This window comes from Balaenoptera physalus (assembly GCF_965194825.1).
Source record: "Balaenoptera physalus genome assembly, chromosome: 2".
Classification (NCBI taxonomy): domain Eukaryota; kingdom Metazoa; phylum Chordata; class Mammalia; order Artiodactyla; family Balaenopteridae; genus Balaenoptera; species Balaenoptera physalus.
The window spans coordinates 45,937,471-45,960,723 of record NC_138883.1 but is presented as its reverse complement, the minus strand read 5'-3'; the positions used below and the strand labels follow the sequence as shown (position 1 = coordinate 45,960,723).

At 35.0% G+C, this 23,253-nt stretch overlaps 1 protein-coding gene and 1 pseudogene across 7 annotated transcripts in view; one reads left to right on the top strand and one right to left on the bottom strand.

The window, feature by feature from the left end:
• The window catches only part of WDHD1 (WD repeat and HMG-box DNA binding protein 1), a 90,526-nt gene that overhangs the window by 61,304 nt on the left and 5,969 nt on the right, over positions 1 to 23,253 (bottom strand). For 5 of the 6 annotated variants that reach the window (XM_082450351.1, XM_082450349.1, XM_082450350.1 and 2 more), the window contains exons 3-11: positions 17,811 to 17,922; positions 13,244 to 13,395; positions 12,459 to 12,570; positions 12,232 to 12,282; positions 11,163 to 11,258; positions 7,837 to 7,929; positions 6,902 to 7,008; positions 6,542 to 6,683; positions 1,998 to 2,208 (exon numbers count right to left, since the gene is read on the bottom strand). In XM_082450351.1, coding sequence (XP_082306477.1) covers positions 1,998 to 2,208; positions 6,542 to 6,683; positions 6,902 to 7,008; positions 7,837 to 7,929; positions 11,163 to 11,258; positions 12,232 to 12,282; positions 12,459 to 12,570; positions 13,244 to 13,395; positions 17,811 to 17,922 — 1,076 coding nt within the window. The remainder of the gene's footprint in view (positions 1 to 1,997; positions 2,209 to 6,541; positions 6,684 to 6,901; positions 7,009 to 7,836; positions 7,930 to 11,162; positions 11,259 to 12,231; positions 12,283 to 12,458; positions 12,571 to 13,243; positions 13,396 to 17,810; positions 17,923 to 23,253) is intronic. The other variant, XM_082450352.1, reaches the window with a different exon arrangement.
• Positions 17,929 to 22,843, top strand: LOC309655343 (Krueppel-like factor 17 pseudogene; annotated as a pseudogene). Its single transcript has one exon. The product of its transcript is annotated as a Krueppel-like factor 17 pseudogene (transcript).

The following is a 23,253-nucleotide window of genomic DNA, read 5'->3' as shown; positions in this document are numbered from 1 at the left end:
ATAAATTTAAAAAAAAAAAAAAAATGAAGTGAGCTGGCAGAACTTGTGAACTGACAGAATTTGTGGTCAATGATAAAATTTGAGCTTTCAAGCGAAAATCAGAATAGTGAAAAACGTGTATCTGCCACCATGAGCTTGATTGCTTTGTAATATTTAAAAACTTCTGATGAGATTGGCGATGATACTAACAAATATTATTCTGGATAACGTGTCAATATTAGGAAGGTCTGCAAAGCTCAGGAAACAGTATTTTCCAAATTACCAATGCATATGTGAAAAAATCAAACATGGTAAAAGATCCATTCAAGTTAGACCAATGGATTTTAATGTAATAACAGAGTTGAAAAGTTCACCAAAAAGTTTTCAGATTCCACATCGCAAGTAATCTTTAAGAAACTATCATTTGTTGCGTTTTGGTGCAACATCGAAGAATATCCGCAATTCTTTCAATAGGCTATTAAAATACTTCTCCTTTTTCAAACTACATATTGTGTGAGGCTAAATTTTTTTCACATACTTCAAACAAAAACAAATATATGGCAGTAGACTGAATCCTGAAGCACATGAAAGAATCCAGCTGTCTTCTATGCTAAGATCTGCAAAAGGGTAAAATAATACCATTTTTCTAGAGTTGTTTTATTTTCATAAAAAATGTTATTTACGTTTACATATAATGAGTTTATTAATGTTACTTTAAAGTGAATAAATATTTTTAAAATTTCTCGGTTTTAATTTCTAACATAGTAAATAACAATAAATATAACTCCACAAACAATTTTCTTTGGGGTCCTCAAAAAATTTTAGGAATGTAATGAGCTCCTGAAACCAAACATTTGAGGAGTGCTATCCTATAAACCCTATATGCTTTAAATGCAGCACAACTTAGCACTGTACACTGGCATTTCACTTGGTAATGTTCAAATGTGTTAATTTTAGCATATAAGTTTAATAGTCACTTCATTTAAAGGTTTTTCATTACAATCCCAATATCTTTAACAGATACCAGGTAAACTTAACAGGTAAACTATTCAGGTTACCTATTTCTTTTTGTTTAAAAATTTTAATATTTATTTATTTATTTAATTGGCTGCACCGGGTCTTAGTTGACACGTGCGGGATCTTTAGTTGCAGTACCCAGGATCTTTTAGTTGTGGCCAGGTTACCTATTTCTTGAGTTAGCTTGGTAGTTTGTGTCTTTCAAAGAATTTGTCCATTTTATCTAAGTTGTTGAATTTATGGACACAAAGTTGTTCATAATATTCACCTATTAAACTTTTGTTATTAATAGCAGTGCTATCTTACAGAAATATAATGTGAGTTACATATGTAATTTAAAACTTTCTAGTAGCCATATTTTAAATAGTAAAAAGAAACAGGTGTAATAAATTGTAATAATATACTGCATTTAAAATATAATTTCAACATGTACTCAATGTAAAAAATGACCAAGATATTTTACATTCTCTTTTTTGTACTGTCTTCAAAATCTGGTTGCATTTTATACTTAAAACACACCTCAATTTGAACTAGCCACATTTTAAGTGCTCAAAAGCCACAAGTGGCTAGTGGCTATCATATTGGATAGTGAAGATCTATGGGATACATGGTGATGATACCCCTTTCATTTCTTATATTAGTCATTTGTCTCTTTCCTTCTTGACCAATCAGGATAGAGATTTATCAGTTTTATTGATCTTTTCAAAGAATAAGCTTTTGGTTTTATTGACTTCTCTATAGCTTTTGGTTGTCAATTTCATTGAATTCTGTTCTTTATCATTTCCTTCCTTTTGCTTGCTTGGGGTTTAATTTCCTCTTCTTTTTCTAGTTTGCTAAAGCAGAAGCTTAGATCATTGTTTTGAAACCTTTTTCAACATACGTATTTAATGCTATAGCTACATTCTACCAATCCAGTACTGACTTTAAATAATAGTTTTAATAAAAAATTGAAAATATTGATCAGTAAGATGGATCATCACATTCACAAAGTCAATTCATACCAACTGAGTTTTCATCATCTTCTAGGATATGACTTCGCTGTCTAGGACGACCTGAAGCCAGCATGAGGTCATCATCATCTTCCTCATCATTTATAATCCCTTTTGAAAAAGAGCGGGTTTCGACTGCATGGTCATTTAGAAAATCACCGGCACTACTTGTATCTTCTCCATCAAAAAGATCGTTATAATCCTTTTCTACTCTGCTAGATATCTTGAACAAATGAATACAAATTAGAAAGTATTAGTGAACTACTTATATAAACACAATTACTCAAAAGGCAATCTTTTAATATGCACCTATAAACTCTACCAAGTAAGCAAGTGACTTGGTAAAAATAATTAGCAAATATGTTTATGAGGATTGTATTTATATTTATATAAGACCTAGTCCTTACTTTAAATGCCTTATAGTCTACGGATAAGGTGGAAGTATAAGACAGACATGTAAAGAAATACATGTGTATACCCAAATATAAAGCAAGATTTTATTCCTCACAATCATTCTCCAGAAAAGAAGTCACCTATGAGTCCTTACAAAGTCTCTCATTGTAAGATATTCTCTCATTTACTTTTATTTTGAACAAGATACTGCTTAGGTAAGATGTTTACTTTAAATGATCTCAGTTAAAGCTCGTCTTTGGGGTATTTTTTTGATGCTTATAGAAGTAAACAAATAGAACCAAAAGAAAAACAAAAGTGGCAAATAAATTCAACATTAATCATTGACTCCTAGGAATATGAACATATCATTGCAAGTACTGAATGTCACTGTAAACGATTTTTGAGATCACTTTAAAAAGTGAATAGTAAGCAGATACATTGTAAGGATCACAATTATTCCTATAGAATGAATAAAAACTGTACAATGTTAAGTCAATGGAAACTTATAGTTGGGTATAAAAGTCTAATGAGAACACCATTAATGGATTCAAAAGGGACTATATCACAAATCTTTTAGATGGAAGTGCATATAACTGTGTTCTGGAAAGTTGACATTTAAAGAAATGAGAGAACAGAAAAAATACTTCTAAATTCAAAAGTTTAAACAAATGATTTGAATAATTAAATTAATAACTATTGATAAGTGCTATAAGAAGATATTTAACTATTTTATCCATAGTCCTAAAAGTTTATGTACTCAAGTTGGTTAAAAACTTTTTTCGGACTTTATCAAAAATGAGGGTTTTAACTTATGGTGAGAGGTGTTGTAACAGAAACATGTACTATGAGAAGTAAAAGCAAAAAGGAGAGAGTGGGCAATTCTGGATAGAAGGGTTAAGGTTTTATAAGAGGTGACATTTGAACTAAAATTTTTTTAATTTTTAAAAATTTTATTGACATATAGTTGATTTACAGTGTTGTATTAATTTCTGTTGATTCAGTTATACATATGTATTCTTTTTCATATTCTTTCCCATTATGGTTTATCACAGGTTACTGAATATAGTTCCCTGTGCTATACAACAGGACATTGTTGTTGAACTAAAAATTATTTCTCAATTTAATTTTCTTTTTTATCAACGTTAGACATGCATATAAATTAGTCAGCATTATAAGGTTTAATATAAAAATGAAAACAATCCTCTGCACAGCCTCTGACTTACTTCTCTGCTCTCAATTGTTTCTTTTGATACTTTCCTCCACACTTGTAAATCATATTCCAGTGAAATTTTTTGATTTTTCAGTTTTAATTATCTATTTAATAGACGTTACTAACTTCTTTCTGTTAAGGAAGATGAGGATTTGGTGCCATTTTTCAACCACCACTACTCCCCTTGTATGCATATACACCATTCTCCTACTCCTGTTCACCCAATATAGATATATACTCATTCTGCTTGGATCAATTTACAGTATTTAGATTTATTATGACCACGTAAATGCTATTCATAGCTGAACCCTAAAGCAAAGGAAATAAAAGCAAAAATAAATAAATGAAACCTAATTAAACCAAAAAGCTTTTGCATAGCAAAGGAAACCTTTGACAAAACAAAAGGACAACTTACTGAATAGGAGAAAATATTTGCAAATGATATGACCGATCAGGGGTTAGTATCCAAAATACATAAACAGCTCATACAACTCAACATCAAAAAAACAAACAACTCAATTAAAAAATGGGCAGAAAAGCTGAATAGACATTTTTGCAAAGAGGAAATGCAGATAGCCAACAGGCACACAAAACGATGCTCAACATTGCTAATCATCAGGGAAATGCAAATCAAAACCACAATGAGATATCACCTCACACCTGTCAGAATGGCTATCATCAAAAGGAACACAAATAACAAATGTTGGCCAGGATGTGGAGAAAAGGGAACCCTCCTACACTGTTGGTGGGAATGTAATTGGTGCAGCCACTATGGAAAACAGTATGGAGGGTTCTCAGAAAACTAAACATAGAACTACCATATGACCCAGCAATTCCACTCCTGGGTGTACATCCGAAAAAAACCAAATACACTAGCTGGAAAAGATACATGCACCCCAATATTCATAGCAGCACTATTTACAGTTGTCAAGTTATAGAACCAACCTAAGTGTCCATCAACAGCTGAATAGATAAAGAAGATGTGATATAGATAGACAGATAGATAGATATTGGAATACTACTCAGCCATAAAAAAGAATGAAATTTTGCCATTTGCAACAACATGGATGGACTTAGAGCTTAAGGTATTATGCTAAGAGAAATAAGTCAAACAGAGAAAGACAAATACTATATGATATCACTTACATGTGGAATATAAAAAATATAACAAACTAGTGAGTATAACAAAAAGAAACAGACTCACAGATACAGAGAACAAACTAGTAGGGAGAGGGGTGGGGGGAGGGGAAATATATGGGTAGGGGATTAAAAGGCACAAACTATACTGTATAAAATAAGCTACAAAGATATGTTGTACAACAGGGAATATAGCTAATATTTTATAATAACTATAAATGGAGTACATCCTTTAAAAATTATGAATCACTATATTGTACACCTGTAACTTACATAATATTGTACATCAACTATACTTCAATAAAAATAAAAATAAAAAAAAGAATCTCTCTGTTTTGGTTTTTTCTTACACGGATTCCCCAAAGATCTTCCAATCTCCTGCCTGAAAAACATAAGACTGGCTGACAATGCTCTGGGAGCCAAGTATGAAAAGTGAGCTGGGAATTTCAACATTCAAGTATACACACTTTCATTTAATCCTTTTCAGTACAGTATTCCTCCTTCACCCAACACCCCTCAATTGTACCCAGTGTCCCTGGATCAGTGACCTCTGTTTTACCTCATCTTAGAGAATAAATCTCCAGCTTTCTGCCAGAATGTATACGGGGGTGAGGGAGGGCAGTTACCTAGCTGTGCCCACTGTTGCTGAGATTGGAGGGATCTACTTGCTTGTTAAATCAACCCTCCTGTTTTCAGCCCCACTTTTTTTTTTTTTTAAGGTAGTTGTCAGTCATATTGTTCTTTTTTCTCCCCCCTAGCTTATGCATTTATTTATTTATTTTTGACTATGTTGGGTCTTCGTTTCTGTGCCAGGGCTTTCTCTAGTTGTGGCAAGTGGGGGCCACTCTTCATCACGGTGCGCGGGCCTCTCACTATCGCGGCCTCTCTTGTTGCGGAGCACAGGCTCCAGACGCGCAGGCTCAGTAGTTGTGGCTCACGGGCCTAGTTGCTCTGCGGCATGTGGGATCTTCCCAGACCAGGGCTCAAACCCGTGTCCCCTGCATTAGCAGGCAGATTCTCAACCACTGCACCACCAGAGAAGCCCCCCCAACTTTTTTTTTTTTTTTTTTAAATATTTACTTATTTATTTGGCTGCACCGGGTCTTAGTTGCGGCATGCAGGATCTTCAGTTGTAGCAGGCAAACTCTTAGTTGCAGCATGTGGGATCTAGTTCTCTGACCAGGGATCGAACCCGGGCCCCCTGCATTGTGGGCGTGGAGTCTTAGCCACTGCACCACCAAGGAAGTCCCTTCGGCCCCACTTTTAAGTACCTACTGCTACCAAATTCTGAATCTTTGGGGACTCAAGCAAGCTAAGTGGCACCTCAGGGGAAATAATGAACCAAAACAAGGAAGTATAAAACAAGGCAGCCTGTTTAGAGCAGTTCAGTCAAGCTGTGCAGCTAAGCATAAGAAGTATATAGTTAGCTCTAAGAGTTAAGGCTAATTCATGACAGAAAAACTTAGGCTAAACTAAGTTACAGTTATTAATAATTTTCATCTATAAAACATTTATTTAATTAAAAACACCTAGATCACCAGGATACTAAAATATTACAGTTTTTTACAAAGGTATTCCTTGGAAAGCCATGAAATATTAATGGATATTATATGGAGGGAAAGAAGTTCCTTAGTAAAATGTATTTGGGAAACATTAGGTTAAACAAGTTTAAACACTCTTTGTGATAGAGCATTACTGGGCATCTAATAACATAAATTATACTTTTCAAAGAAAGTAATGTAGTTTGTGGTGTTTCCCAAATTCATATGACCACAGAAAGACTTTGAAGAAACTGTTCTACCCTATTACTTATTACCTTACTGCTTGACATCTTTCCACTGGGGTCACAAACATTCTCCAGGACTCCTAGATTTCCTTCTGCATCAGTATAAGCTATTTGACCACAAGTAGGATGCCATGACAGGCCACAAATTGCATAACCTTTCTCATGTTTCACCCTAAAAATTAAAAAGTGAATTCTTAAAACACTGTCAAGAAAAATATAAGCTATACATTTCTTTAGGTAAATTTTAGTTAGAAAAAATTTTGATAAACATAGCTATATGTCTGCATTTTAACAATCTAATGATTGCAGATTTGAAATGTTTAATAATATAAAAAACAAAAATCTAATAGAAATAAGCAAAAAAGAGACAAAAGATTTACTGAATCATACCTTTCCATGCAATCTTTGGTTTCCACATTCCAAACTATAATTAAACCATTAATACTCCCTGCAGCTAAATATTGTCCACAAGGAGACCAGGTTACTATATTTAGGGTCTAGTAAAGAAAAACAATAAATAAATAATAATTCATATAATTTAAAACTAAAAACTCATTTTATTACCAAATTCAAATTTTTATAACCCTTATTGTATGCAATTTCTAATTAAATCTGATACATAAACAGTAAGACAAAGTTTGCTTACTTTTTAACTTTCTTTTTCAATAATATTCAACAATCAAAGTAATAGCAGCTATTACTTTATCACAAGAAAATTACACTAGCACAATTTTAAAAGCAAAAGCTAAAAAATGTTTTTATCCCAGAAAGAAAGACAATGCAAGTTATCCTCTTAGCAGTCACCATCAAGATGAAGAGAACCAGGAAGTGAAGTGAATCATACTAAGCCATTGCTGACCTACTGGGCCTCTGTTTCCTAACTGCAAAATGGGTATGTATGAGAGAAGGGGGTGGGGGGAGGGAGAGAGAGAGAGAAAGAAACACAGACTAACAACCTTTCCTGCTCTAAAATTCCAGTGTCTATAGTCACAAGTCTCAATGAAACTCACTTAATAATAAATATTACTAATAATGTGAGAATTACCTATTCTAATACTATGCTAGGGTTAAATTTGACTTCTTATAAATTAAAAGATTTTTCTTATCAAATTTCACAAAGGAGAAAGGTCAGATAGGACCTAGCAAAGACTTATCTACTAGTTATTCACTAAGTGAAGAAAAGCTGAGGGGTAGAAGGTGGACACATGCACAGCAGTCCGGAGTTGTTCTCCATTTCCAACAATATTTAGCTGTAATTGTATTAAAGCAAAGTATGCATTAAATATTCCCATTAGCCTACTGAAAGTATCACTTACAAAACCTACCTGAGAGATGAAATTATCTGAAAGATCAAATTGATTACTCCAAGTTTCTCTTCTATATAGCTTAACAGATTTTTCCACAGGAACTGCTAGTAACTATTAGGAAAGATAAATGATTTAAACAAAAGTTTACACTAAATTAAGTTTAAAGAGAAAAATAAGCAGAAAATTCATCTAAATAAGACTACAAAACATAAAAGCAAATTTGTATTTTAATTGGCAACTAACAAAACTCAGAAAGCTACTTAAAATTTTGATAAAGAATGGGTGATGATCACTGTATTGCTTGCACTGAAAGACAGAGAACTTATAGTTACTAATATTTTTAATACTATTTCTTAAGGAATATAAGCCCTTTGGATCTAAAAATTCATCGTATTTGCTGGAAGGAGAGAAACAGAGCCAGAATACTTTGAATATCTTTGGAAAAGGAAACATCTTCTTACATATACTTCCAAAAAACAGATTAGTAGAAAAAATAAAACTGACATATTCTTTCCATGCTTATCAAAAAAAAGAAGAAAAATGTATTACTTATGAATAGTAAAACTATGTTTAAAATTTTTTTTAATTAATTAGATTAATTGATGTTTCACAAGCAAAGAAGAAATACATACTGGATTTCCCAACTATCACTTTAGTGCAGAATGTACCCTTACAAGTTTACATGACACAAAAGGTCATACATTGAAAAGAAAGTCTCCCTCCAATCCCTAAATCCTATTCCTGCTTCCCAAAGGCAAAAAACATAAGCATAGACTATATAAGAATGCGTATGTACATATATACAAGTAGACACACAATTAAACAGTAGCATTATCTACTATCTATACCTACTGCTCTACAGCTTGATGTTTTTAATATATCTAAAGACTGATTATTCCATGTGAAGACACACAGATATGCCTCATTCTAACAGTTGGAGAGTATTCCATTTTCAGGAATAAATTCCACAGTTTATTTAACCAGTTCTCTATTAATGAACATTCAGGATGTTTACAATCTTTTGCTACTACAAACAATGATGCAACATTTTCATTATACATACTCTGTAGTGCATATGTATAAATATGTTTAGAGAATATATGCCTAGAACTAGTACTATCGGTCATTCGTTCTAATAAAAACTGCCACATCCTCTTCCACACAGTATATATCAAACTTCTGATCTTTGACCATCTGACAAATGAAAAACAGACAATCATATTTCAATTTGTATTTCTTTTAGTATGAAAGGTTGCATGTATTTTCATATGTTAAAAGCCATCTGTGTATCTTTTTCTGTACACTGTCTGCTCATGTCCTTGTTCATCTTTTTACTGGGATCTTATTGATTTATAAGAACTCTTTGAATATTAAGGAAATTAGCTCTGTCATATTGTTTCAAACTTTTTCTCAGTTCATCGTTTGTCCTTTGACACTGAAATATTTATTATTTTACTTTTCATATTGTCGAGTTTATAAATTTTTTCTGGAAATTTTCACATATACAGAGAAGTTAAAAAGATGATACAGCAAATACCTATATAATGAGATTCACCATGTGATAGGAAGTCTCCAAGATGGTCCTCGGTAATTCTCACCTCCTGGTATTCATGTCCTTTGCCAGTACATTTATTAAATCTCCTTTTCTCCACCTTTATAATACACTAAATTCCCGTATATACTGGATCTATCTCTCTGTTTAATAGATAGCTGTCTATTCATGAATTAGTATCACACTTTTAATTCCCATAGCATTATAATGTTATATCTGATTGAATTAGACTTTACCACTTTTCTTTTTCAAGACTTTCGCTTTTCCATATGGCTTTAGAATCAGTTCTATTTGGTCCCCCCAAACATCTTACTGATATTTTATATTGAATGTTTCAAAACTATAGATAATTCAGGGAAGAACTGACATCTTTATAACAAAAATTCATTTCTAAGAATAGGATATATTTTTCTATGTGTTTTTCTAAATGTTGCCATTTGCAACAACTTGAATGAACCTAGAGGGTATTATGGTTAGTGAAATAAGTCAGACAGAGAAAGACAAATACTGTATGTTATCACTTACATGTGGAATCTAAAAAATAAAAATAAGTAAATAAAATGAATAAATATAACAAAATAGAAACAGACTCAGAGATATAAAGAACAAACTAGTGGTTACCAGTGGGAAGAGGGGAGGGGGGAAGGGCAAAACAGGGGTGGGGGATTAAGAGGTACAAACTATTATATATAAAATAAATAAGCTAAAAGGATATATTATATAGCACAGGGAATATAACCAATATTTTATAATAACTTTAAATGGAATATAATCTATACAAATTTTGAATCACTATGCTGTACACCTGAAACTAATACAACATTGTAAATCAGCTATACCTCAATAAATGAATAAATAAATAACAAAAAAGAATGGGATATATTTTTTCTATTTAAGTCTTCTTTTACTCTTCTTTGTAGCATGTTTAAATTTTCTTTACATAGCTCTTTCACATTTTTTTGGTAAGTTTATCCCTAGTTATTTTATATTTTTTTTAAATTTTTAAATCTTTTTTGATTTCACAGTTAGTGCATCATTTTCTCTCACCATGTTTTCTAAATGGCTATTGTTTGTATATAGGACTATAGGTTTCATATATTAATTTTGCTTGCAACTATCTTACTGAATTTTCTTATTAGTAATATTTTCCCCCCAGTTGATTTTCTTGGGATTTCCTCGTATATAAGCATTTCATTTGCAAATAATGAGCATTCTCCTTCCCTTCTTTCCAACCTCTCATATCTTTCTATTGTCTAACTGTATCAGCTAGTACCTCCAAAATGTTAAACACTAGTAGTAAGAGTTGATATAACAAGACTGTTTCCAAAGTTGTCCCATTAAACAAGAATGTAAAGAAAAAGGTAAAATCAATTCATTCCTGCCAAATGTACTCTTCAAAAAGAACCTTTAAAAAGTTGAAATGTTTCTTACAGCATTTCAATAATAATTAATTTGCTTGGCGCTCTAAAATTTATAATCTAAATGAAATAGTTACAATTAAAAAAACTATTCTTACATTCAAAGATAACAAGGACTGGCACATATAATTAAAACAAAATAAGGGACTTCCCTGGTGGTACAGTGGTTAAGCCTCCGTGCTCCCAACGAAGGGGGCCCAGGTTCCATCCCTGGTCAGAGAACTAGATCCCACATGCATGCCAGAACTAAAGAGTTTGCATGCCACAACTAAGGAGTCTGTGTGTCGCAACTAAGACCCAGCACAACCAAATAAGTAAATAAATAAATATTTAAAAAACAAAACAAAACAAAAAACAAAATAAGAGTCACTCACCTTCCCACTTTTTGGCTGCCAAGCAAGTCTGCAGATTGATTTTGCATTTATCACATCATTGCATTTTTGCAGCAGTGGCCAACTAATAGCACATGTCTGATTTAAAAAAAAAAAAAAAACAAGAAAATGTAAGTCTTGTGACTGAATAATAATCTTTTTAAATAACTAAAAATGAAAAATAAAATGCCAAAAGAAAAAAAAGAAAATTTATTTCCCCTTACGAAAATTCTCCCAAAAAAAGATAAGTGGTTTCTTCAAACTGATAGATAGCTCGGAAAAAAGCAACTTAATTCACTTTAACCTAATTATAATACTTGATTTACCTAAGTTACTTTAAGTTTTTCACAGTTATAAAGAGCACAAGTCTTAAATAATTAACTCAAATAGGAGTATTTCCTATGTAGAATAAGCAAACAGTATACTCACTGAATAAACGTACACAAACAAAAAAAACCCCCAATACATTAAAATCTTAAAGTAACTATGAAAATAAACTTGAGAGATCTACTACGAAATGTTAAGGTGTCAAAGTCAATCCTTTTAAATAGTTCAAACGTGAGGGAAGAAACTGTGGCTATGAGCTGAAGCATATCTGTGAGGGATGTTTCTCCCATCAGCCGCATCATTCCTAGAGACGCCAAGCCTTCTCTGATTGCCTCAGGAAGAATTCATTGTTCCCTCTGCCAATCCAGAAAGCATTTTCTTCATAAATCCTTTAAAGCTATTACCAGGCTGGGTCAGAGTAAGTTATGTGACTCTCCAAATCAAGTGTGGCCCATGCCTTACTTTCGTATCCCCAACATCTGGGGACCAACATATGGTTTAGCTTATAAATATATAATGATTGAATTTCCCTTTGTGATTGGATACAGAATCAATTAGTCTTCAACATATTTACTTTTGCTTAGATTGTTGGGGAATTTGATCACAAAACCAGTATTTAATGCTACTCAAAAGAAACAAACTATGAAGAAGAAGAATTATTAATTTGGTCCAATAATATATTATGTAATGTCCAATATATGATGGAAATAGGCAAAAAGTTTTAAATTCAAATTAATGAGCTTACCTGATCTGAAATTTGCCACACCTTGACAGATCCATCACAACTAGCTGATGCCTGCAGGAATAAAACAATAGATTTCTCTATAGTTACAGCCATAATACTATATGGAGACTGGTTCAACTGATAAATTAAAGAGGCTTTTAACAATTGTGTGAAACTTTTTGCTAATTCTCTTACAGTTTTAAACATATTCGTAAAAAATGCAAAAAGAGAGGGAAAAAAATGATTACCAGAAAGGTGTCCTTAGGGTCAAAGGAAAGACTTAAAACAGGTGCATCGTGTCCTCGAAATGTTTTCTGTTGGCTGCAATCCACCACATCCACAACTTTGACTAGAAAATCACTAAGAACAAGAGTAACGTACATCAATAAATGCCAATACAAAAGGCTCTCAAAAGCTATGACTCAAATATTTCAAAGTAATAAGAGTAAATGCCATAATTTCTTTATAGCAACATGTGAAATTTGGCACCCATATTACCTTTTAGTTTTGGTCTATAAAGATGCTAAAAATATAACTCAAGATTTCCCATATGTTAAAATACAAATACTTTTAGAAAGTGGCTTCCTTAGTTAGATCTTAAGCTTCTATTAGTTGCTAATCTAATTACAGCCACAACCATTTTTAAAAGCACTATGCCTTTTACTCCAACTCAGCAATTCACCAATTACATTTTTTTCCTATGACAAATAAGCAACAAGAAAAACAACAAAAATCCTGATTGTACAGTCTAGGTTGTACCTAAAATAATTTTTTAAATTTTGTATCCAACTATCATCTTTCCCCAAACTTTTCCAGCATTTACTGAGCAGGCTGTCGGCAAAGCAATATACCTCAATTCACAAAGAAGCACAAGTTTGTCATCAAAAACCTTTACCAGAAAGAAGACTTGAATATAATAATTAAATAACAACAACAAAGAAGGAACAGAGTCCTGAAAATGTTACCCTGAATCCAATGAATGAGGCCATTTTGTTCTAATATTATTTCATTTTCTGATATCAAAGAGCCTTACCTAGATCCAGCAGCAATTTTTGCACCATCCCCATTAAAGATCACATGGTTTGCATTTGTGGTGAAGCGAGTCAATATACCATCTGGAACTCCTTCAGGAAACGTGTGCACTTGAACAGTATTGTTAGATACTGCAGTGACCAATTTCCCATTCTAAAAGAAAAATGAAAGAAACATTGGCAAAAATTAGTTAATTAATTGGGAGTCTCTCCATAGTTAAAAATCCCGTAAAAAACAAAAAAAAACTTATAAATGTAGTTCACGTCAAGAGAAAAATAATCAATATATAATTTTTCTGAAATGGCTATTAGCGAGAAAAATTTACTTGCTGCCTTTAGAAAATTTAATTCCCTCTTCATCAGCCAAACTTTTAGCCTCGGATTTCTCTTGTACTTCCGGCAAGAAAAATATTTAAATAGTGTTTTTGTGGATTCCCAAATGCCATAAGAAGGAGACTCAGAACAAGAAAACATAGTTAATCTCAATGAGAGAAGAGCACAATGGACACTATTAGTATTGCCCTGTGTTTCCAGAAAACAATCATTAGATGTCTTTTCAGAGTAGGGTAAAGTCTAAATGCGAGTCCACGAATCCATGTATCCTTTTTTATTTTTATGTTTTTGGCGTACTGCAGGGCATGTGGAATCTTAGTTCCCCAACCAGGGATCAAACCTGTGCCCCCTGCAGTGGAAGCTCAGTGTTTATTTAGTGTTTTAAAAACACTAAATAAATAGAAAGTTTTAGGATCCGAAAATGATCTGCAAACACCGTTGTTCTGCACAGCTTTCAGCTAAGAATCATAAAAGGTCAGGGATCTGCCCTACCACCTTAATTTTATTACTTACCCAAGAGGAATTAAGTCTTGATGGACTAAATCATAGTCTACCAACCTCATACACAATTCGATATATCATATGGTCAGTTTATTAATTTATATTAAATGATAACTACCAAAAGAAACAAACTACTCAAGTTTGTTAATGAACATACTTTACCCTATAGCAATAGGTCTCAGCCGTATTTGCGCACTTAGGACCCTTAGCTTATCTACAGCGTCTGCTCCCTTTCTAATGGGAAAAGAACCTGGTAATACAATGACATGTTACCATATAGCAATATTTGGGGAAATGTATACATCTGTTCAAATAACAGTATAGATGATTCAAATTTGAACTGTGATAAACACCTTCAATTATTGGAAAACTGGTGAAAAATACTGTTTATGCCTACATTGCAACTACTGTATATAATTAAATCCATAATAAACTAAATTCATAATGTTGAAGTTAAGCTAACAATAATTTAAATGTGAAAACCAGAAGAGAATCAACAAAAACCTATAACCAACTCAATACAACACTGATGCTGCTAAGTGTTCTTTGGCAAAACTGCAGCAACACCAACTATTTATTTGTGTGCATGTACAGAAATTTTGCAACCTTGGCTGTGCTTCACTTCGCAGACAGATTTCTTAGTAGAATACTGAATAAGCATCCTCAGTTAGCTCTAGTAAAGAATCTTGGTAATTCTTTAACAAAACGTTAACTAGCCCTCTATTCATGTGAAAATGTTAAAGTATATAACTGCACTAACTCACCTGGGAGACCTGAATAAAGGCCTTGCTTTGAAGTCATTTTCAAACAAATCTTCTGGGAAATCAAATCACTACCAGTGTACGGTGTCAACTAGTAAAAATTTTTAAAAAAGAAACCATGCAAAGGATCAGAGCTGTGGTCCGGATCTGGTCAGACTATTCTCTCTGGTGGATAGGGAGGAATGGAACCCAGCACAGGATGACTTGGGCCCACTGTGTTCCTTACTATGTCATTTGACTTCCCTCTGAGCTTTGATTTTCCCAAGAATAAAATGGAGATAATTCCACGTACCTCTCCTTACCTTTGTTAAAGACAACGTAAAATACTATGCAAGCGTTAACTATTACTACCTACAAATATGTTGATATATCCCAGTTTCACTATTTTGGAGGGTGATTTTTTTTCTGCTTTGTTCTTAAATAAAGCACCTAATTGTACTTCCCTATACCACTGAATCCATAAAGTACGTATTTATAAGCAATTAGGCTTTAAATGAAATTGTCAACTTTGCATGGCTATTTGGTAACATCATTTCATTGAAGAACTGTAAACTCCATTCCTAAAGCCAAACATTTTAGCACTGAATATGAGCCTTGTAGTCGGTTGAATAGTGGCCCCTAAAAGACATGTCTAAATCCTAAGCCCAGATACCTGCTACCGTAGCCCTAGGAAGCTACCATAAGCCCACTTTCATTTTTTTCTTCTTTAAAGTCTTTTTCGTATACAAAAGCGGTACATACTTATTGTAGAAAAAAAAATATGAAACTGTCCTGAGCAGACAGTGAGTTTCCCTACTCTTGAGAAGTAATTTCCATTAACATGTTGGGGTTAAGTCTTTTTAACTTTATTCTATACATACGCGAATTACAAATATTTGTGTACTTAAATCCTTTATTTTAACAAACATGACTATCCTATAAGACTGTTATGAAACTCTATTTTTCATTTTTTCAATTAACTGTAAACATCTTTCCAAATGAAGGTATACAGCACTCCCACATTTTTTTAGTGGCTGCATAGTATTACATTATATGACTACCAAAATATATAAAATGTATTCTCTATTCAGGGACACTTCAATTGTTTCTTTTGCTATTATAAACAATGGTTTTACTAATATTCTTGTCCACACAAATGAATGTGTGTACTTCCTTAGGGTAAACAGCCAGAAATGACTGTGTGCATTCTAACTGTGATACATCATATCAATTTATTCCAAAACAAGTTCATCAGTTACACTTCCAGCAACTGTTGTGTGAAAATACTGTGAAACAGAAAATATATATTGGTCTCTACCCTCAGTTCCTGGCACAGAGCTCCTAAAACCCTTCAACTGTCCTAAGTGATAAGAGCACCAGGAGCATCTTTTGTTCCAAAATTTGGTCTTTGACTGATTCCTGACACAAAGCTCCCAAATCCCTTGGAACTTTCTGGGTGACAGGAATGTCTTTTGTTCTAATGAGGTGCGTCTTGGTGGGCTCCTGGATAGCTTCAGGATGATGGCTGGTCACCAGAAAGATCAAGTCATTATCAGAAGCTTGGAACTTTCAGTCCCACACCCCTATCATCCAGGAAGGGGAGAGGGGCTGGAAATGAAGTTAATAATCAGTCATGCCCATGTGATGAGCCTCCATGAAAATCCCAATAACATGGGGTTCAAGGAGCTTCCAGGTTGGTGGTGCACCCCAATTCCACATCTCCATTCTCCAGACCTCACCCCATGTTCTCTTCATCTGGCTGTTTATCTGTATCCTTTATTATGTAATAAACTGGTAAACGTATTTCCCTGATTTCTGTGAGCTGTTCTAGCAAATGATCTTATCCAAGGAGGGGGTCATGGAAATCCGCATTTGCAGCCAAGCTGAACAGAAGTTGTAGGTAATCTGGGGACCTAATACTTGCGACTGGTGTCTGAAGTGGGGGATAGTCTCGTGGGACTGAGACCTTAACCCGTGAGGTCTGAGCTAACTCCAGTTAACGTCAAAATTGAACTGAACTGTAGGACACCCAGTATTGCAAAGAACTTATTGATATGGGGAAAAACCCATATATCTGGTGTCAGAAGTGCTGTGAGCATGGTAGTGTGAGAGTAAAGGAGAAACACAGGAGAAGAGTTGTTTTTCCTTTATAAATACTTCTCCAAGCCCTCACTATTACTGGGATCAGGAATATTTTTCATCCTTGTCAATCTTACAGGAAAAAAAATCCAATTGTTTAATTTGCATTTCTTTGCTCATTAGTGAGATTTAGCTCATATTTAATGTACATTAGTCATTTATATTTTTTCTCCTGCGAATACATTTTCCATTATATATGACCATTTAAAAAAAAGTATCTAAAGACCATCTCATCTACCTTAATGAGTCTGGGTTTGAAAAAAATATGAATTCTGTAGAAAGATTTTTTTTTTCCTATCCAAATACAATACACGCAACTTAAAATTCATCACAAATAAAAAGGTTAGATACTTAGTTTGCAAAGTCCTTCTGAAAACATATCTCCATTCTCCAAGTAACCTACATCTCATTCCTATATTTACATTACATAAAACATTAGAAATGTGAAATAAGTATGTATCTTGAAAAAGTTAATGAAACAGTCCTTTTTTCCAGTACAATTCCTCAAGTTATCTGAATTAGTGAGCTAGAAATTTGAAACTGCACTGAGTTTTCTTTCAAAGAAAAAAAAAGATACATTTAAATCTCTTAAAAGATCAAGTATAATTTCCTGCATATATTTTAATTGGCTCATCATTACTATCCATTAATCACCTTTAATAAACCATTCAGATTTTACCTGTAAAAGTTTTGGGCAAATTATGGCATTATTACACATTTTTAAATATTATTATTTCATAAGAGAAACGAAAAAGTTTATCTGTATTCAAAACTTCTATAAAAATATTTTTCATCCAAGTATAAAACATCACATGGCAGTATCATTTCATATCAGTTGCTGTAATTGTTTTAATACCTTCAAAGCACATGAATATGCTTTTTCTCCAACATTAATGGACTTAGGATCATCATCATCCAAGTCTTCCCAAATCCTCACATCACCATCACTTCCACAAGTTACAATACAACTGTGAAGGAAACACACTCGTTATAAAGTCACCCAGTTTTAGGCTTATTAATTTTTTTGGAATGCTACTTTATCTCTTTTCTAATAAAATCAAGGTATTAGCCAATATGTTTCCTCATTTTTCATACATAAACCTCAATAACAAGGACTGTTAACCTCCTATTCTGTAAAATGAAAGGTAAGTTTATGCTTTCTACAGTTTCTCCTCGGCATAAAATTCCTTATATATTTGTAACAATGTAAGAAAAATGAATGTAATCTCTGTAACAACAGGGACCAGGTCTACTTTGCTTACCATTGTGTCTCTAGCACAAAGTAGTCTCTGACAAATAGAAGCTTTGATAAATGTTGAATGAATAAATGGATGAATGGAAGAGCTCAATTAACCAAAGCTGATTATTCAAATGGCTACCTGTCAACTCCCAAATCTTGTTTTCTGAGTGCTTTTCTTCATTCAGTATGTGTCCTCTCTGGGCACATATAAAAGCAAATAAAATAACAAAAATAAAATGGTAAATGGTGGAGTCTCGATGTGCAACTGATCCCAGGTTAAGATGGAGCAGGGAGCCAAGGGCCTAAGCCAGTGGCATGTGGCTCTGCACCAGTTCACAGAGACCCGCCCACAGCATTCCCACTCAGGATACTGAGAAGTCAATGTCCATCTTGGACATGTCTTCATCTCCCGGAAGCAGTGGAGTGCACACCTCTTGGAACCATGGCCCAACAGGCATTCAACATGTTCCTCAGTGCACAGAGCTGGGGAGGATCGCCTTGGTCTCTGCTGAGGCACCCAGGCAGAATGCCAGTGAAATGGGGCCACACTTCAGTATGTCGCTGTCTGACCACCGTGTGAGCTACTGCCCTCAAATGACTTTCACTCCTTCCCAGATGATTTACACTCAGGGAATGTCTCCTTCCCAGCCAGGAATGATGATTTTCAAGGGGCCCCAGGTGATGCCCTTAGGAGAGCCCAGGATTCCAGGGGTGGCCCCAACCTTTGGTGGAAATCTAAGGATGCCCCCCAGGAGGCCACCAGTCTCACCTGCCAGTGGAATCCCAATGATGTCCCACATCAGAATGTGAACAATGCCTTATTCTGGCCTCCCAACAGTAACTTCTAAGAGAGGCCCTTTAACACCTAAAACATTATTGGATCCAACCATGCCTTCCACTGAGGCCCCGGCCATGCTCCCCTCTTTGGATCAGATGTTGTCTCCTAGAAACCCCACAACTTTGGGATGCCCCCAGCTGTATCCCCATTATTGCTGGCTTTGGAATCCCAGGGCTCTTTTGTGAGCCAGCCAGTCTCCCAGGAAGACCCCTTCCTACCTAAGCAGCCCTTACCTGCTCCACGGAGAGTGGAGCAGTACTCTGGGGCCCAAGAAAGGGCTCCCAGGAGGAGATCCCCAGTTTCAAGGCCTTACCGCTGCGACTATGAGAACTGTGAAAAAGCTTATACTAAGCACTCCGACCTCGTGAGTCACCAACGCAAACACACAGGTGAAAGGCCCTATAAATGCACGTGGGAAGAATGTACTTGGTCCTTCTTCCATTCCAGTGAACTTAGAAGACATACTCGGATACACACCAAATACCGACCACATAAATGTGACCAGTGCGGCCGACAATTTATGAGATCTTACCATCTCAGGCAACACCAAAGGACTCATATGCGGTGCCAACATCCCCAGACCCTCCGGCTGACAGTGGACATATGGCTGGTCCTCCTCCTGCTCCTGGTTTTTAGGTCAATCTGCTCTTCCCCTCATTTTGGCTTCTCTGCCCAGATCCTGTCTGCCTCTGACCAGCTAGTAGTCTCTTTGATAGGTGTAGGCTTTGATGAAGACAGAAAGATTATGAGACAGTGTGGAAGCCCATATGAGCTCTGGACCTAGTCGGGGCCCCTCAAAAACTGTCTTGGATGTCCTCACATCTCTGGGGCCACCTACTTTTGTGCCAAGTTCAGCCACATGGGAAGATGGAGAAAAGTAGATTGGGAGCTTTATAAAAAGCCCTTTATCTTATATCACTCCCAGCTTGAAACCCTTTAGCCACTCTCCTTTGCCTGCTACATAAAATCCAAGTTCCTTATCTTGGTCTTTGACAGTTTCCAGAGACAGACTATGTTCAAATCCTGAATTTACCACTTACTAGCCATGTGACTTTGGGAAAGGTCTTTGATCATTATGCCAGGTTCCCTCTTCTGGTAAAAGAATAACAGTACTGGACTGTTGTGAACACATCTTATGTACAAAATCAGATTCTCTCCGGCACTCACCAGCCTCATGCCCAGAGTTTGTCTCCTCCCATCATTTCCAGACTTGGATGGAATGCCCCCACAGGACATGGGATCTGGCACCTCAAGTAGCCACTAGCAACCCAGGAATGTGGAAGAGTTAGTGCTCCTGGGGTAACATTTGACTAATGGGAGATGGGAGAAATCCAGGCCGATAAATTCCCTCTTCTTCCCTCCCTTCCCTGAACTGGTGCAAGACACCATTTCTCCCAATGGGGAGACCTCCCAAGTAGCCAGTGGACACACCTTCTGTGCCTCTTCCAGGCTTGTCATGAAGCAGACTCAACCTATCACCTGGCATTGCCTCCCATTCTTCCTTGCGTCGAGTCCCTTTTCTCACTCTCAATGCTCTGTATTTGCATCACCCAAATAAAACATTGGTACTTAAAAAAAAAAAAAAAAAAAGGTAAATGGTGGGACTTCCCTGATGGTCCAGTGGGTAAGACTCCACGCTCCCAATGCAGGGGCCCCAGGTTCGATCCCTGGTCAGGGAACTAGATCCCGCATGCATACCACAACTAAAGAGTTTGCATGCTGCAACTAAGAAACCCGCAGGCCACAACTAAGAGCCCACATGCCACAACAAAGGTCCTGCGTGAAGACCTGGTGCAGCCTAAATAAATAAATAATAATTTAAAAAAGGTAAATGGCAAAGAGAAGCCATATAAAAAACTATGGATGTTCAGAAGCCAAAACTTAATTCCCACTTGGAAAATCAGAAGGGTTCAGAAGCAAAGTATTTACACTGGGAAATTAAAGGACAGGTAGGATTGGATATGCTGAGATTGGTGGAAAGGACAGTTCCAAACAGACAAAACTACATGAACCAAAATATGAACTTAGCAAAGCATAGGGGAGTTTACATGGAGCAGGCAGGCCAGGAAATTGAAGGGAAAAAAGTAGATTGGGGTCATCCTATTTAAGATGACCTTAAGGCCAGAGTAAGGAGCTTGGTCTCGGTTCTATAAGAAATAAATAAGAGGACTATAAGTCTCAGTTTGCCCAGGACATTCCTGATTTATGCATCCAGCTGGTTTGGCATTTGTCCTGATTTTTCACTTTAAAACACATTAGTATTAGTTGCATCAAAATTGGTGAGTTTGACAGACTTCTTTGCACTTCCAGCTTCTGCCATGATCTTGTTTGGTAGTATAACATGTGCAATGAATAGTGTTCTCACCTCAACATGTAGGTAAATCTGAAAGACAACCAGTGATAACCCATCTCTCCCTTTCCAACCCTTTCTTGATGTAACATAACACCTCCTTTCAAGGACAATAGGTGTTAACTGATAAATAACTGGAGTCAGACATGAGCCCCTAGAAAGAGCAATTTCTTTCCATCTCCCGTGGTGATGGGAGGAGCATTTCATATCCCCGTCCCTACTGGCTATTTGGTGTATCAGCTAGGTGCACCGAGGGAGATGTTACAGGTGCCAGTTGGAGACGCCAGTGGGAAATTACAATGAAATAATAGCGGAATTAATGAGAAATATATGGAAGAAACAGAGTTAAGCAGTCCTTTGAAGGTCTTTTGGAGTAGTCTGAACATTCTTCCTACAATGTTTTGTCATTTACTGTAGGAATAAAAGTAACTACGTATTAATTTTATTGTTGGCTATGCTTTTAAAATTTTGCAAAAAAACAAAACAAAACCCTTTCAGTAATGAGATGGAAAAAATACACCAAGTACATGTTTAATAAAAAATTAAACACTAAATTTCTGCTTCTCAAAAAGTTCATAATGAAAGTATAAGTTGAACTAAATGTTAGTTGACATTTACCATGAGGGGGTGTGGTAATAACACCAACCACAACAAAGTCAGTAGACACAGAACTCCTGAAGAAGCATCAGCATCTACTTCATAACGTAGTAGTTACCTCAAGACTGCCTGAAAACGTTGCTTCTGAAGTAGCACAAAGTGAGTCTGCATCTTGTGAAGCATGACTTTTCCTAAGAATTCAGTGCTATTCAACAAAACTTTCTGAGATAATGGAAATGGTCTACATCTGGCTACTGAGCAATTAAAATGTGGCTAGTGTGACTGAGGAACTGAATTTTTAATTCAGCTAATTTTAATTAATTTAAACCTAACTAGCCACATGTGGCTAGTAGCTACTGTATTGGACAGAGCAGTGTTAAAACAAATGACAGCTGTTTAAATTAATTTTGTTCATATTTCATTCTAAGTCTTCTAGTGCAAGTATGAAAAGTAAAGTAATAGCTATCAATATGTTGTCTCCCCTAGTAAAAAACTTTCCACACAGTTAAATGATACTGGTTTTATATCAATGTTATCAGAGGTTTTAAAAAGAAAATCAGTCAGATATCCTATAATGGTGTGGTTTTCCCTTCAGTTCATGGAAATAAAGTAAAGCTTCTGAAAGTTCATTCCATAGAAACTGAAATATCTGACATTACTGGGGGTTCTATCTAACTTCATTTGAAAAGTTCAGTGCTAAACATAAAATTCTTAATTTTTATAGTAATAATACATATTTTGCTAAAGTACAGCACTGTAGTAAAAACAATATTCTTACTAAATTAAGAAATCTATGTCCTACTGTATAGCACAGGGAACTATATTCAACGTCCTGTGATAAACCATAATGGAAAAGAATATAAAAAAAAAAGAATGTCGATTCATGTATAACTGAGTCACTCTGCTATACAGCACAGACTGGCACAACATTGTAAATCAGCTACACTTCAGTTAAAAAAAAAGAAATCTAAAAAAAAAAAAAAAAAAAAAAAAAGAAATCTATGGAACACAAATGTACTTGGAATTGGAATTATAATTCATAACTGTGCCCAATGAATTGTGATAATGTACCAATCAAAACAGAAGCCACAGTTGTCAAATTCTTAAATAATTTTATTTATACCCAGAATAACTGAATGAAATTTTTGTAACAAGCTGATGTTAAATACACAAAAATACTTCAACACTGAAGACGATACTTTCTCTGCTGCCTATCATCCATTAGATTTTTTAAATATTTGAGTCTGAAGAGTGACCCTATAAAACCTGTCTTA